Here is a 14,229-nt window from a genome sequence, read left to right on the forward strand (position 1 = left end):
CACACACACACACACACACACACACACACACACACACACACACACACACACACACACACACAAGACCGCTATGACACAAGTGTCATAGCGGTCTGGTGGAATCATTTTAACATTGTGGTTTTTTTTCAATTGTTATTTTTTTCCCCTCTTCAACAAAATGTGAAATGTTTCTCGAAACATTTTTTACTTCCAACTCAAAAATTACAATGGTGGGCCAGGGAGAGGGGGTTGCGCCATCATCATTTCCAGTAAACTTAACTCTTTCTTGGTTTTAGTTTGGCAGTGGCTTATTTTTCTTTTTATATTTTTGTCCTTTTTTACAAGCCAGGTGGTAGGGGTGTGCTATCGGTGTTGGGATGCTGAAGAAGGTGCGCGGATTCAAAAAGATAGCTAGATAGACAGAGGGCTAGCTAGTTAGCTAGCTAGAGAGATAGTTAGCTAGCTAGATAAGATAGCTAGATTGATCGAACGCTGTCTGTTCCCGATAGTGACAGAAATTCTTCGTTGACAGGGCACACAAACACATTCACACATTCCCATCAAGAAAGATTTTACACAATAAAAATGAAGGAATAAATACATGATTTTTTTTTTAAATACATTACTAGTGCGTGTTAAAAAGTGTGCGTTGAAACGTGCAATGTATCCGTTCAAATTGTTCATGATGGTTCAAGCAGATGGAATGAAAGATTTTTTTGTAGGTGTTTTTCCGGGCCAGTGGGAATTTGTACCTTCTGGCTGATGTCAGTAGTTGGAATGACTGGCGAAGGGGATGGAAGGGATCCTCAGAGTGGCTTTCCTGATCCCGAAGCGGATGTCCAGTTCAGACAAGGGTGTGTGAAGTCAACCACATATTTGGGTGGCCTGGTTTGTTATATGGGAGAGTCTGGTTTTGCGTTTGGTGGTGAGCAAGTTGAAACGGGATGAAACGTTGAATGTGCAAATGGATTGAATGAGTGAGCGGTAAAAGGCTGTTCTACACTTGCACAACTACCGACGTCATCACAATAATACGGATGGGAGGGATGTGATTTCCTCTATAAATATTTTAACACAAACACGAATCAATATTGGTCTGTTTTTTTTTAAACCTTTTTTCACTTAACATACCATAATTTTATTTGTACTATTGCTAACACTTATGTTATGCAGGGACCAATAGTGTCACGATACAGTAAGAGGGTAGGCATCAATATGACATTCTGCCCCGTTATAGATGGCAATATTTTATGGCTTCGGGATTGTCGTTGATCCAAAATTTACTCGAAAATCTTCAATCAGCAAAATTAAAGATCTCTCAGAGGGTTTGTGTAAACGATAACAGCAGGCAGAAATGACCACAAAATAAAACAGGTGTAACTTAAAAAAAAACATGGCTTTATTTGTGGAAAACATATTTTAGGCAGGTTAGATTTGAGAGATTCATTGGAATTTGAGCTTGAAAAAAAAAAAAAAAAACAACAAAAATAAAGGGCTAAATATCAAGTTTATTTGTCACTGAGTTCTGGCACTTTTGCAATCCTCGTATGTTAAAATTTGATTTTTACAACCCAAAAACATTCCAATTTTTTTTTCCCTAAGTTTTTTTTTTTTAAGCTTTTTACTTTGTGTATTGACTTTTTATTATTTTGTTTTTAAATGTAATTAATTTAATGAAATATATCACCAATGTTTTGCCAGAAGAAATGAATGTGATAGGGTTCGTCTTACGTAACCTTGAACGCCCCCCGGAAAATACTCACCCACGTGCAGCTTTGGAGCATCTGGAACATTCCTTTTGGAAGCAATTGAGTTAAAAGCAAAGCACAGACAACCTGCACTGGATTTACTTTATACACTCTCGATTTTTTTAAAAGAAAAATATAAGGCCCTTAAATCAAATAAGGTGTCAACACACTCATGCACTGCTTCCAGAGCATATCTCAGACCAGCGAACTGACGCATTAAGAAAAAGGCTATCACTTCATTTTGGTCATTTGACCACATCTGCAGATAACCAAATGAAACATTTCGAGTGCAGCTCACCTTTTCGCCCGGAGTTTGCCGGCCCAGGAGGTCTGTCGGTCACGGACCCTGCGGAGCGAAAACGCAGATGTGTACAAAGCAGAAAACAGCGGCAGCGACGACGACGACATTCCTGCAAATAATCCGGAGTGTTTGGAGCCCTTTCGCGGTCAGGATGGATTGATCCGAGCTCAAACGGGCTACAAGCAAACGTAACGACTCGAATGGTTTACAAGAACATTCTGTGAGTGCTGCACAATTGAGTTTAGGAGAGGAGTATAAGGGAACCTGTATTCCTATTTTATTTGGTACGGTACATACAGTGAAACCCTTTATTGAACAGGCTAATTGGGGGAAATTAGCCGTCTAAGTCAAGGACGGGCCAAAAATTAATTCATTGACAAAAAAACTTGAAAACTGCTTTCAGTTTTAAAACTTTATCCAAACTTAGCCTGTCTGTGTTTGGGGGGGGAGATACTGACGTGTGGTTAATTCTGGAACTAAAGTTATAATTTAGGGGCAATCTTTTGTCATCCTGTAGATAAGTAACTACGTTGAACTGAGGTGAGGGGCTTAATATCAACTGAAGTTGTGTTTTCTCAACCATCTCGCAGTATCTATCGGCATTTAGTAACCTTTTATTGTTTGTAATAATGTGACTCATGACAAAAGCTCAAACATGTCACTGAAAAGTTGACGTTGCAGCAAAAAATAAAATTAAATTAAATTAAAAATAAACAGATCGAAGCATGATACATTTCATTAAATACTAAAATTGAATTTTATTGAACGTCTGGAATATCTATCGATCACTGAGGGTCATTCTGTATGTACCGAAGTGTGATTTTTTTTTTTTGCATTACAACCCAAGCTTTGAAGAAGCGTCCGATCACCATGTTGGCCGAATGGAAAAACCTGAAATTGCGATGCATTGAAAATCAAATCGAGAGTTTGTGGTCCAGGTCATGCAGGTGGCGACATGCTTCGCGGATGCAAAGAGCAGAGTAAAAAGAAGAAAAAAATAAAAGGGCGGAAAAAACGATGAGCTGTTGCGATTTGGATCGTAAGATGTACTACCTGTCAATGCGCTCGTCCCGGCGTGTGTTCCCAAAAACTCATGGAAGTTTCCTGCGAATGTATACGGCACATGATTGATGCCTGTCACATGATGTGTGTGTCGGTGAATGTCATTCGCCGGCTGGAGGAAAACATGAAGAACGGTTGCCAGTAAAGTCTCGTTTCCGCAGTACTAGACTGCCCTACATGGGACAACAATCTCCCATATTCTTCAGAAAACACGCTGAAGACACTTCCTCCATAAAGGATGAAAAGACGAGAGGAAAACCATTCAAAGAGCGACCAATGTGATGTCAACTACTGACTTTGTCCTACAGGGGACAACAATCTCCCATGTTCTTCTTGGAATACAGTGAAGAAAGTTCCTCCCTTATGGATGAAAGCTGGTCAGAGAGGCTACAAAATGAGGCTGACATTAAATAGGTTGTGGCAACTTCGGGCAAGTACTGGCTCGATCCTACATGGGACAACAATCTCCCATTTTCTTCATAAAACACAGTGAAGAGAGTCCCCGCTAAGATAGATGAAAAGATGGGAAGAAAACTGGTCAATGACCGCACTTAAAGAGGCTTTGGGTGACATAGGAACTGTGGGAATTTCTGCCAATACCAGCCATTTCCCACACTGGACAACAATCACCCATGTTCTTCATGGAAACAGGTCACTGAAGTTACTAAAGAGAAGAAGAAGCTTTTGAAACTTCTGGCAAGTACTGGTTGTGTCCAATGTGTGACAACAGAAAGAGAGGCTCTCTAAAATGGATGAAAACTGGTCAAGGAGGCTGCACAAAATCCCTAAAGTGACAATGGTACTGCTGTAATTTCTGGCAACTCCTGCGTGTGTCCTATATGTGACAACAATCTCCAGTATGCTTCATGGAACACTGTGAAGGCAGTACCTCGTGTCAAACAGATGAAAAGATGAGAGGAATACTGACCAGGGAGGCTGATAAAGGAGGGCAATAGTGACATTAAAGGAGCTTTTGTAACTTTGGGCAAGATTCATAAAACACAGTGAAGACAGTCCCCTCTAAGATAGATGAAAAGATGGGAAGAAAACTGATCAATGACCGCACTTAAAGAGGCTTTGGGTGACAAAGGAACTGTGGGAATTTCTGCCAATACCAGCCATTTCCCACACTGGACAACAATCACCCATGTTCTTCATGGAAACAGGTCACTGAAGTTACTAAAGAGAAGAAGAAGCTTTTGAAACTTCTGGCAAGTACTGGTTGTGTCCAATGTGTGACAACAGAAAGAGAGGCTCTCTAAAATGGATGAAAACTGGTCAAGGAGGATGCACAAAATCCCTAAAGTGACATTAATGGTACTGCTGTAATTTCTGGCAAGTCCTGCGTATTTCCTACATGTGACAACAATCTCCAGTATGCTTCATGGAACACTGTGAAGGCAGTACTTCCTGTCAAACAGATGAAAAAATGAGAGGAATACTGGCTGACCAGGGAGGCTGATAAAGGAGGGCAACAGTGACATTAAAGGAGCTTTTGTAACTTTGGGCAAGTACTGGATATGTTGACAACAATCTCCTTTATTTTATATGGAACCTGTTGAAGACTGTCCTTCTAAAATAGATGGATAGACAAGAGGAAAAACAGACAGGAAGGTTGCAAAATTAGGCCAAAAGCAAAATTAAAGGGGGCGGGGTTGGGGGCAGTTGGAATTTATGGCAAGTAGTGGCCGTGTCCTACATGTGACAACAATCTCCCATATTCTTTCGGTCTGGACAACAGGATAGGGAAGATTTTTCTTTTGAAGAAAATCTTCCAAACCTTTGTACGTTCCTCTGCAAAATATATGCGTGACTTTGCAGCCAGTCAAAAGCAGTTTGCGCACATAAAAGCCATTTTGTAACAACAGTTTGCAAGGATGTAAAGTGTTCAGTTCCTGTCAAACAGATGAAAAAATGAGAGGAATACTGGCTGACCAGGGAGGCTGATAAAGGAGGGCAACAGTGACATTAAAGGAGCTTTTGTAACTTTGGGCAAGTACTGGATATGTTGACAACAATCTCCTTTATTTTATATGGAACCTGTTGAAGACTGTCCTTCTAAAATAGATGGATAGACAAGAGGAAAAACAGACAGGAAGGTTGCAAAATTAGGCCAAAAGCAAAATTAAAGGGGGCGGGGTTGGGGGCAGTTGGAATTTATGGCAAGTAGTGGCCGTGTCCTACGCGTGACAACAATCTCCCATATTCTTTCGGTCTGGACAACAGGATAGGGAAGATTTTTCTTTTGAAGAAAATCTTCCAAACCTTTGTACGTTCCTCTGCAAAATATATGCGTGACTTTGCAGCCAGTCAAAAGCAGTTTGCGCACATAAAAGCCATTTTGTAACAACAGTTTGCAAGGATGTAAAGTGTTCAGACAGACTGGTGATGACAACTGGAGAAGAATGGGTTTCGTCATCAAAGGTGGGCAGAGCGCGGCAGCCAAGTTAGTGACTCGTAGTTGCGCAGCATTGGAATTTGGGGAAAACACAAATTCAGTATACCGTGCCATTCATGAGGTGTGCCGTGGGGAATTTTCAATTCATTGGGCTGAAAATGATTATTTACAGAAATAGGTTGCAAATTTCTGTCAATTTGCCAAATGTGACAACAATCTCCCATATTCTTTCTATGTCTGGACAATAGGATAGGGAAGCCTTTTTCTTTTGAAGAAAATCTTCCAAACCGTTGTACGTTCCTCCGCAAAATATATGCAAAGTGACTTTGCAGCCAGTCAAAAGCAGATTGCGCACATAAAAGCCATATTGTAACAACAGTTTGCAAGGATGTAAAGTGTTCAGACAGACTGGTGATGACAACTGGAGAAGAATGGGTTTCGTCATCGAAGGTGGGCAGAGCGCGGCAGCCAAGTTAGTGACTTGTAGTTGCGCAGCGTTGGAATTTGGGGAAAATACAAATTCAGTATACCGTGCCATTCATGAGGTGTGCCGTGGGGAATTTTCAATTCATTGGGCTGAAAATGATTATTTACAGAAATAGGTTGCAAATTTCTGTCAATTTGCCAAGCTGGAAACTTTACATGGGAATTTCATATTTATCATAATTTAATGCAACTCATTTCATTGTGCTGCTCCTTCTGGTGTACCCACCTTAGCCACTGGGAGGCAGTACAATTTCGTGCAGTCATGTAGACACAAACTAAGAATTGTGCTTCTTCTTTGACGGTACAATACTACTTCTGTGATTAAGATGCTGTCGTTTTAGTCATTTCTTTAGAGGATAAAGAATATATGCCTGTGAGCATTGTGGTATTATCTGTCTTCATGTGTTTCTTTTGAAGGTTTAAAGACCAACCGGAACACACAAATGAGTCCCCCGACCTCGAAACTCATTTTCGGCAGTACCGAAGGTGGGCAGAGCGCGGCAGCCAAGTTAGTGACTTGTAGTTGCGCAGCGTTGGAATTTGGGGAAAATACAAATTCAGTATACCGTGCCATTCATGAGGTGTGCCGTGGGAAATTTCTAACTTCATTGGGCTGAAAATGATTATTGACAGAAATAGGTTGCAAATTTCTGTCAATTTGCCAAGCTGGAAACTTTACATGGGAATTTCATATTTATCATAATTTAATGCAATTCATTTCATTGTGCTGCTCCTTCTGGTGTACCCACCTTAGCCACTGGGAGGCAGTACAATTTCGTGCAGTCATGTAGACACAAACTAAGAATTGTGCTTCTTCTTTGACGGTACAATACTACTTCTGTGATTAAGATGCTGTCGTTTTAGTCATTTCTTTAGAGGATAAAGAATATATGCCTGTGAGCATTGTGGTATTATCTGTCTTCATGTGTTTCTTTTGAAGGTTTAAAGACCAACCGGAACACACAAATGAGTCCCCCGACCTCGAAACTCATTTTCGGCAGTACCTGAACACACCGGAGTCCTGTTGTGCACCGAGGAGCCGCTCACTGGCTTTCCGTCGGTGGTGACGCACCAGCAGTAGCCTGTCAGAGTGTGACACTGCACCTGTACAACCACACAAAGCCACGGTTACGATACGTCTATGAAATGACCCTTTTGTTTGGACGTTGTCATCGCCGCCATCATCATCATCATAGCAGACCTGCGCAAACGAGCCATCCTCGTTGCATTCGGGAACAAACATGGATTCTTGTGGCCTCCGGGCTTGCCCCAAAGCCTGGCTCCTCTCCACGCGACACTTGGACTGACCCTCATCTGTAACCAAATGCGAGAACATACGTATAACATGTTGAAAACAGTGTGCAAAAACGGATTCCTTTTTCCTTTCATTTAAAGCACAAGCGCAAAAATATGGTTGCAAAAACCCAATCATTCAAATACGTTTTGGGTGTTTTTTACTAAAAAAAAAAAAAAATCAATAAAGGGCTTCGCGCACCTCCTCAGTTTGTGTCGAGATATTATCTGTCTTCATGTGTTTCTTTTGAAGGTTTGAAGACCAACCGGTACACACAAATAAGTCCCCCGACCTCGAAACTCATTTTCGGCAGTACCTGAACACACCGGAGTCCTGTTGTGCACCGAGGAGCCGCTCACTGGCTTTCCGTCGGTGGTGACGCACCAGCAGTAGCCTGTCAGAGTGTGACACTGCACCTGTACAACCACACAAAGCCACGGTTACGATACGTCTATGAAATGACCCTTTTGTTTGGACGTTGTCATCGCCGCCATCATCATCATCATAGCAGACCTGCGCAAACGAGCCATCCTCGTTGCATTCGGGAACAAACATGGATTCTTGTGGTCTCCGGGCTTGCCCCAAAGCCTGGCTCCTCTCCACGCGACACTTGGACTGACCCTCATCTGTAACCAAATGAGAGAACATACGTATAACATGTTGAAAACAGTGTGCAAAAACGGATTCCTTTTTCCTTTCATTTAAAGCACAAGCGCAAAAATATGGTTGCAAAAACCCAATCATTCAAATACGTTTTGGGTGTTTTTTACTAAAAAAATATCAATAAAGGGCTTCGCGCACCTCCTCAGTTTGTGTCGAGGCAGTGGGAATGATTTCATTGCAATAAATCACCACCAGATGGCAGTAGTTGCCTTGATCAGAGCAATGTGACTTACTAAGAAGAATTCAAACAGAAGAAGAATGTTAACATTTAGTTCTTGAACTCAACATGGCACACGTTTCACTTGTACCAAATATTCTATATTTTATTTAAAGGGGAAGTCCAGTCAACCATTTTCTTTACAATAAAACAAAGTATGTTCTCCGCTGCCACACTCGTCAAAAGAAGGTATTCTCATTCATATTGCGTCTATGAAATAGGGCAGAAAAAATAAAATCTGTTTTTATCCAGCTTTGGGGGCGGCCATTTTGTTTTGGGTTTTTTTTGTTGTTGTCGACTTAACATGACATCACAGTTGCTCAGGGCTCAAGTAACGACCAATCATGGCTCAGCTTGCAAAGGTCACATGAGCAAACTCAGAAAACAGCTGTTATTCACCAAACCAAACTAAAACCAAAACCAAATCAATCATCTTTGAGTATTGTTTCCACTTCCTCTTTGGTTGCATTATGTTTAAAAGTGTCCAAGCAGCCAAATCCAGTTCGGACCGTGAGCTGCCGACTTTAATCAAAGCTGCAACAAAGCAGAGCCGCCCAGTGTTCCTTCACGCACCCATGATTTTATGGAACAAAACTGCCTATTACCGTCGGGAAAGACGACGCCGCTTGACCAAAAATGGATCTGGTACGAGGTGCTGTTTTCCTAAAGGTCACGGTGGGGGGTGCGGGGTAGGGAGACAGGCGGGTAAGCAGATGTCAAGTTCCGACCTTTTTACTCCACACTGATCAATCTGGGCTGCTGAGCCAGTGAATGATGGGAGGTCTGTGAAAAATTACATGCCAGCTAAGAGGCGGAAAATCAAAGACATCTCCTCGTTCACTTTCTCAAGGAATTGTTTCCTTTTGTTTATATGTTTCCAATCTTTTAATTTTTTTAAATATCAAGTTTATTTGTCACTGAGTTCTGGCACTTTTGCAATCCTCAAATGTTAAAATTAGATTTTTACAACCCAAAAACATTCCAATTTTTTTCCCCTAAGGTGTGTTTTTTTTTTTTTTAGCTTTTTACTTTATTTGTGTAGTGACTTTTTATTATTTTGTTTTTAAATGTAATGAATTTAATGAAATATATCACCAATGTTTTGCCAGAAAAGACTTTCCTCTGATTTGTGCTTAAAATATCCTTCTGTGCACAGTGCTTACCTGTTTGCACCGCGTCCCCGCTCAGAGATGGCGGCGTAGGTGGGAGCGCCACCGCTGACTGCTCGACTTTCGCCCAGTTTCTTCCTGAAAGCCAAAATGTGGCCCTTAGCACATGACTGCCCCCCGGTGGCCAGGAGGCCTTTAAGAGCCATCTTTTCTGAATAAAGATTTAGCATTGTGTTATTGCTTCCCCAAAGTTTTTTTTTTTATCAAACTTTACATTGTAAAAATCACCCAGCACACCGCAAATAAATAAATAAATAAATAAAAGTCAGAAAAGCTCAGCCCGACGGACTGAGGATATTGTATCGTAAAATCCACATAACAATTGACGTGTGCTCACCTCGACAGCGGCCGCGGTGCGCCAGCGTCAGCGTCTTGTCTTTGCAGCGCGCCCTCTGCAGCTCGCATCCGTTCTCGTAGCTCCGTCCATCCGAGCCGCACACTGGCTTGGCCTGCGGTCGCGTGCAAGCGCCGCCGCAGTGGTTGTCTCTGTCGCCAATTAGCCACTGAAATCATATACATTAACAAGAACAGGGATAACGAATGGATGGAAGTTTTGCTTTTTTTCCCCCCCAACTTAAACTAATTCCCAGTGGTCTTAATAGCATGTCTGTGACCAGCTATCATCAAAATACCCCGAGGATGAAGAATTTTTATATTCAACATTTCGACAGCATATTTCTTGCCATGGTGAAAATGTTATCCGGAGCCCTCAACTAACGAAAAAAACAACCACATAAAATTGGGCAGAGTCTGCATTGATCATGATGGGTACACAAAATCTCCCTTATTTGACAACTGTGGATAATTTATCAGTGAATTTAGCAAAGCATCAGTGTCAGATATAAACTCCACATTAATTGGCCAGCCTATATCTTGGGGGTGTGGCTTAGTGGCAGGCATATGTTTATTCTAACAAGCAACATTGTTCACATTCACAAGTGACAAATAAAAAAACATTCATTTTACGTGGGGTTTTTTCTTCCTTTTTTGTGAGTGTCCACCTGCTCTGTGACCTCTCACACAAACCACAACTCTGTCAGTCTCTCCGGCAACGTCTAAGCTTTAAGACCACATGTCAGATTTTAGACCGAAAGAAAAACCACAAAACCAAAGCAGAAACAACTCCTGGGAAAGACATTGAGCAAAGATTGTCAGCGGACAGAAGTTAAAGACTGCCTGGCAAGGCAATCAAGACGGGAGCCGTCTCCCGCCGCAGCAGCGTTGGTCTAAATTAGCCGGTGTGTCACAAGTGCAGAAAAATGCCAGAAAGTGACAAATATTTGGAGCAAAGGCCATGCCTGAGAGAAGTTAAACGTCGGTTTTGGCATACCGCTGACTGCGGAGTTTGTTCAAATAGGAAGGCGATGGCGAAAGGTGCGACTGAAGCCAGAATAGCGCTCCCTACTGCACAGTCGTCAATTTACAGTAAAATCGGGGTGGTGTTTTTGGTCCAGAGTCTCCGTTGGTCTTGCATCATCAGTCGGTGAGTCAGGAGATATTAAGACAGTTTGTGAGAAGGTGGAAAAGCGTTTTACCGGTGAAAGACCATTTACAGTTTACTTACGAGCCAGAAAGTCTGGCCCCTGCCCACACGCCGACTGCACCGCCCCACCACCCATGACTCAGCACTTTAATGGACGCAGCCCTTCTTCTACCTACGCAAGCATTAATGTTTTTTTTTAAAGACCCATTTAATCTAAAATCTGATTTTCTTTCATTTATATTAAATAGAAATAAACCATAGTCTCCCACAGAAGCATTGCAGCTTAGTCATACGGTCCTGCCACCCACAGAACTGTCCTGAAGCTCATGGGGATTTTAAAAAAAAAAAAAAAAAAAAAAAAGAAGAAGACTGTCTGGCAGATGCTGGCAGGTTTTGGTTGAATCGTTCAAGAAAGGTTTCAAGGTTAGTGTTAGTCAGCGAAATAATACACGTGACGTGACTGCTTGACTTAACACACTGAATATAGAGACATGAGTCATTCAAGTTCCACATGGTAGGCTCCAAAGCCATGCATCTTGAAAAGGCTTTTCCATACACCCAAAAAAAACCCTCATAGGATTCTGCAGACGAGTTGGCGGTGGCAAAAACTTGACATCAGAATAAATGAATAAATCAATAAATTCACGCCGGTAGGACACGGCGATCGACTGGTTAGGTGTAGGGTTCAAATCCAGGCTCTGACCTTCTTGTGTGGAGTTTGCATGTTCTCCCCCGGGCCTGCGTGGGTTTTCTGCGGGTACTCCGGTTTCCTCCCACATTCCAAAACCAGGCATAGCAGGTTTGTGGAACACTCTAAATTGTCCGTGCGAGCGTGAGCGCGGATGGTTGTTCGTCTCTGTGTGCCCTGCGATTGGCTGGCGACAGGTTCAGGGGTGTCCCCCGCCTACTGCCCGAATATTCGCCTAAAGCCTCCGGTCAACTCACTCAGATATATTCCACCGGGTCACTGGGCCATTGGGTGCAACAGAAAGCAGCACTTCCAAAAAGTCCAGTTTGCTGTATGACAGAATGATTCTAAAATGATTTATTTTGCCTCCATAGTGTCCATAAATAGAATAATATCACATCATGCGGAAGCTGGGTGAAGTGTTGCAAATAGTTTATGCAGACATTGTAAATGTCAACATGTGAAAGTAACATAAAAGTGACAAATGAAGTACAAATGAATTTCCAAAGACAGCAATGAGCAATGCTCATCATAAAACATTAGAAATATATTCGTAGCACTCATGAAATGAGCAGAGCCCGCTGAAGCTTCCAGCGTCAAGAAAAAGGCAAATGTCAGATCTGGCTTTCATTATCCTGATTGGAACGGCAGACAATTGAGCATGAAAAGGCATTTTCCGAGGGTGAACTCATGTGTGATTGGTCACTGATGGAGTCGGCATCCAGGACATCTGCCAATGGCCCGTAAAAGCCCCCCCCCCCCATTTACATGGAAAACGCGTCTCTACTTACAAAATTTTCGAGTTAAGAAATTCATTCCAGAACCAATTAATTTCCTAAGTAGAGGTACCACTGTACTGTATCATCTTTTAACGCCAGCCACAGACTCACTTTTACACTTGTATTTACAGTTAATAATGTTCAAATTGTCTGTGGCTTACTGACGGCAACAATTTGACCCTGGGCCAGCTCGTTTGTGTTGACATCATTTGCCTACGGGAAAGAAAACCAAGTCGAGCGGTGTTGTCATCCTTCCTCTCAAAATTTCGACACAGGGCCAGACTTTCCCTCAAGGCGTACCTGCATTCCCAACACCTGTTGCCATTTAGCGCACGCCAATAAAACATCGTCACTGCTGCATTTTTTTCCTCCCCGCCGCAAAAAATGATGCGATGCGCTCATGCCGGGCAGGAGCCCCGCCTTGTTTGTTTGCACTTTTGCTTCATTTGGTCCTGTCACTTGACAGCACCGTCTATAACCTCGTCACTCGGCAGCTTGTAGAGTAATGAAGCGACTCAGCCTTTCTGAAACTTCCCGTTATCCCGCTTCGGGGGGAAATTCCGGGCACCGATTGCATCACAGGGGAAGAGTGTTGCCTTTCACTTTTATTTGGGAATGATCCAAAAGACAAATGTTGCCTTCAAGTGCCCTGAACAGCTTTTCCTCTCTCATTTTCCAAACTCACCGCCAACCGCAACTTAATCAGCAAACTTGTACGGCTATTATCATATTATCATTACTGTTATGTTTGGAGGCCGCTGGATAGAGAGTCTGTTACACAAGCGTGGCGTGCACCCCCCCCGAGCGAATCTAATTTATTTTTTTTTCATCATGTGTTGTGAAATTGCTCTAAACTCTTACATTGACAATTCGACGCAATAAGCACTCATGATTATTCAACAAAATGCTTCAGCAGTCGTCCAAAAGAGGAGGACTCAGTAAGTAGTAAAAAAAAAAAAAAAAATCATCATATCTCAATTAAATTGATTACTCGCTCAGCCCTATTTCTGTGGGAACCTGTGCAAAAGTGGTCGGGATCACAAACAGTTCTTGGCACTGTTTCAAACTCCCCTGTGCACATGTTTCCCACTGTCCCATAAAAAACACATACAGTGGTGCCTTGAGATACAAGTACCTTGAATTCCAAATTTTGGTGATATCAGCTTGCCTGATTGTTTTGCTTTTTGATTCCGGGAAAATTTTAAGATGAGTGCACTGCGGACCCCCAGCGCTAGATGGCAGCATTTAACTTCACAACATTGGCCACTATCAATTCACGCACCATTTTTTGCAGTGAAACGATAGTAGCAGTTGGTGGCGGTAATCAATCATGAAGATGGTTGGCTGAACAACTTGGAAAAACAAACTAATGATGATTTTTTTTTTCAAATCTTGCGATTGCGATTCCAGGGAATTTGTCACTTGTAATTTTTAACTAAGAAGCAGTAAATTGATGTGCATTGCAATAAACTAAATCACATTATCAATGTTTTGGTCTTATCGCTGAGACTCATTCTAAATAAAGACAAATGACCTCTGAATTAATATCAAATACAGTTTATCTACGTCAATTAGAGTTGTTAACTTACTAAACACCGTCACTTGCAATCTTGTGTTCAGAATGACATCACAAAATTCTTCCAATTAAGTGTGGCAAAAGCATAAATCGCTAAGTCCTAAATCACATTACAACAATAATGCAAACAAATCTGTGGCTTCATCACTTCATCTGTTTTTCATCAAACAGTGATATGCAAACATGTAGACTGCACTTCTTAAGCACCGACCTTACCCACACACTACAAGAATAAATAAAATAAACATAGTATATTTAAAAAAGTGACAGCACTGTGTTTTTTATAGAGTACAGTGTCTGTTGAGTGCAACCTTTCTGTTCATTTTTGTTTCTATAAACAAGCGTGGATGAATTAAACTCATTTCAAAGTGCCAGTGTACATAACT

The 14,229-nt window shown here is 41.9% G+C and overlaps 1 protein-coding gene across 1 annotated transcript in view; it reads right to left on the bottom strand.

The window, feature by feature from the left end:
* smoc1 (SPARC related modular calcium binding 1) overlaps positions 1–14,229 on the bottom strand; it is a 36,272-nt gene that overhangs the window by 21,338 nt on the left and 705 nt on the right. The window contains exons 2-7 of the mRNA XM_019872259.1: positions 9,655–9,820; positions 9,312–9,395; positions 7,782–7,894; positions 7,585–7,684; positions 3,082–3,132; positions 2,026–2,073 (exon numbers count right to left, since the gene is read on the bottom strand). Of these exons, the coding sequence (XP_019727818.1) occupies positions 2,026–2,073; positions 3,082–3,132; positions 7,585–7,684; positions 7,782–7,894; positions 9,312–9,395; positions 9,655–9,820 (562 nt within the window). The remainder of the gene's footprint in view (positions 1–2,025; positions 2,074–3,081; positions 3,133–7,584; positions 7,685–7,781; positions 7,895–9,311; positions 9,396–9,654; positions 9,821–14,229) is intronic.

The sequence above is a fragment of the Hippocampus comes genome, unplaced genomic scaffold (genome assembly GCF_001891065.2).
Source record: "Hippocampus comes isolate QL1 unplaced genomic scaffold, H_comes_QL1_v1.1 scaffold92, whole genome shotgun sequence".
NCBI classification, from domain to species: Eukaryota; Metazoa; Chordata; class Actinopteri; order Syngnathiformes; family Syngnathidae; genus Hippocampus; species Hippocampus comes.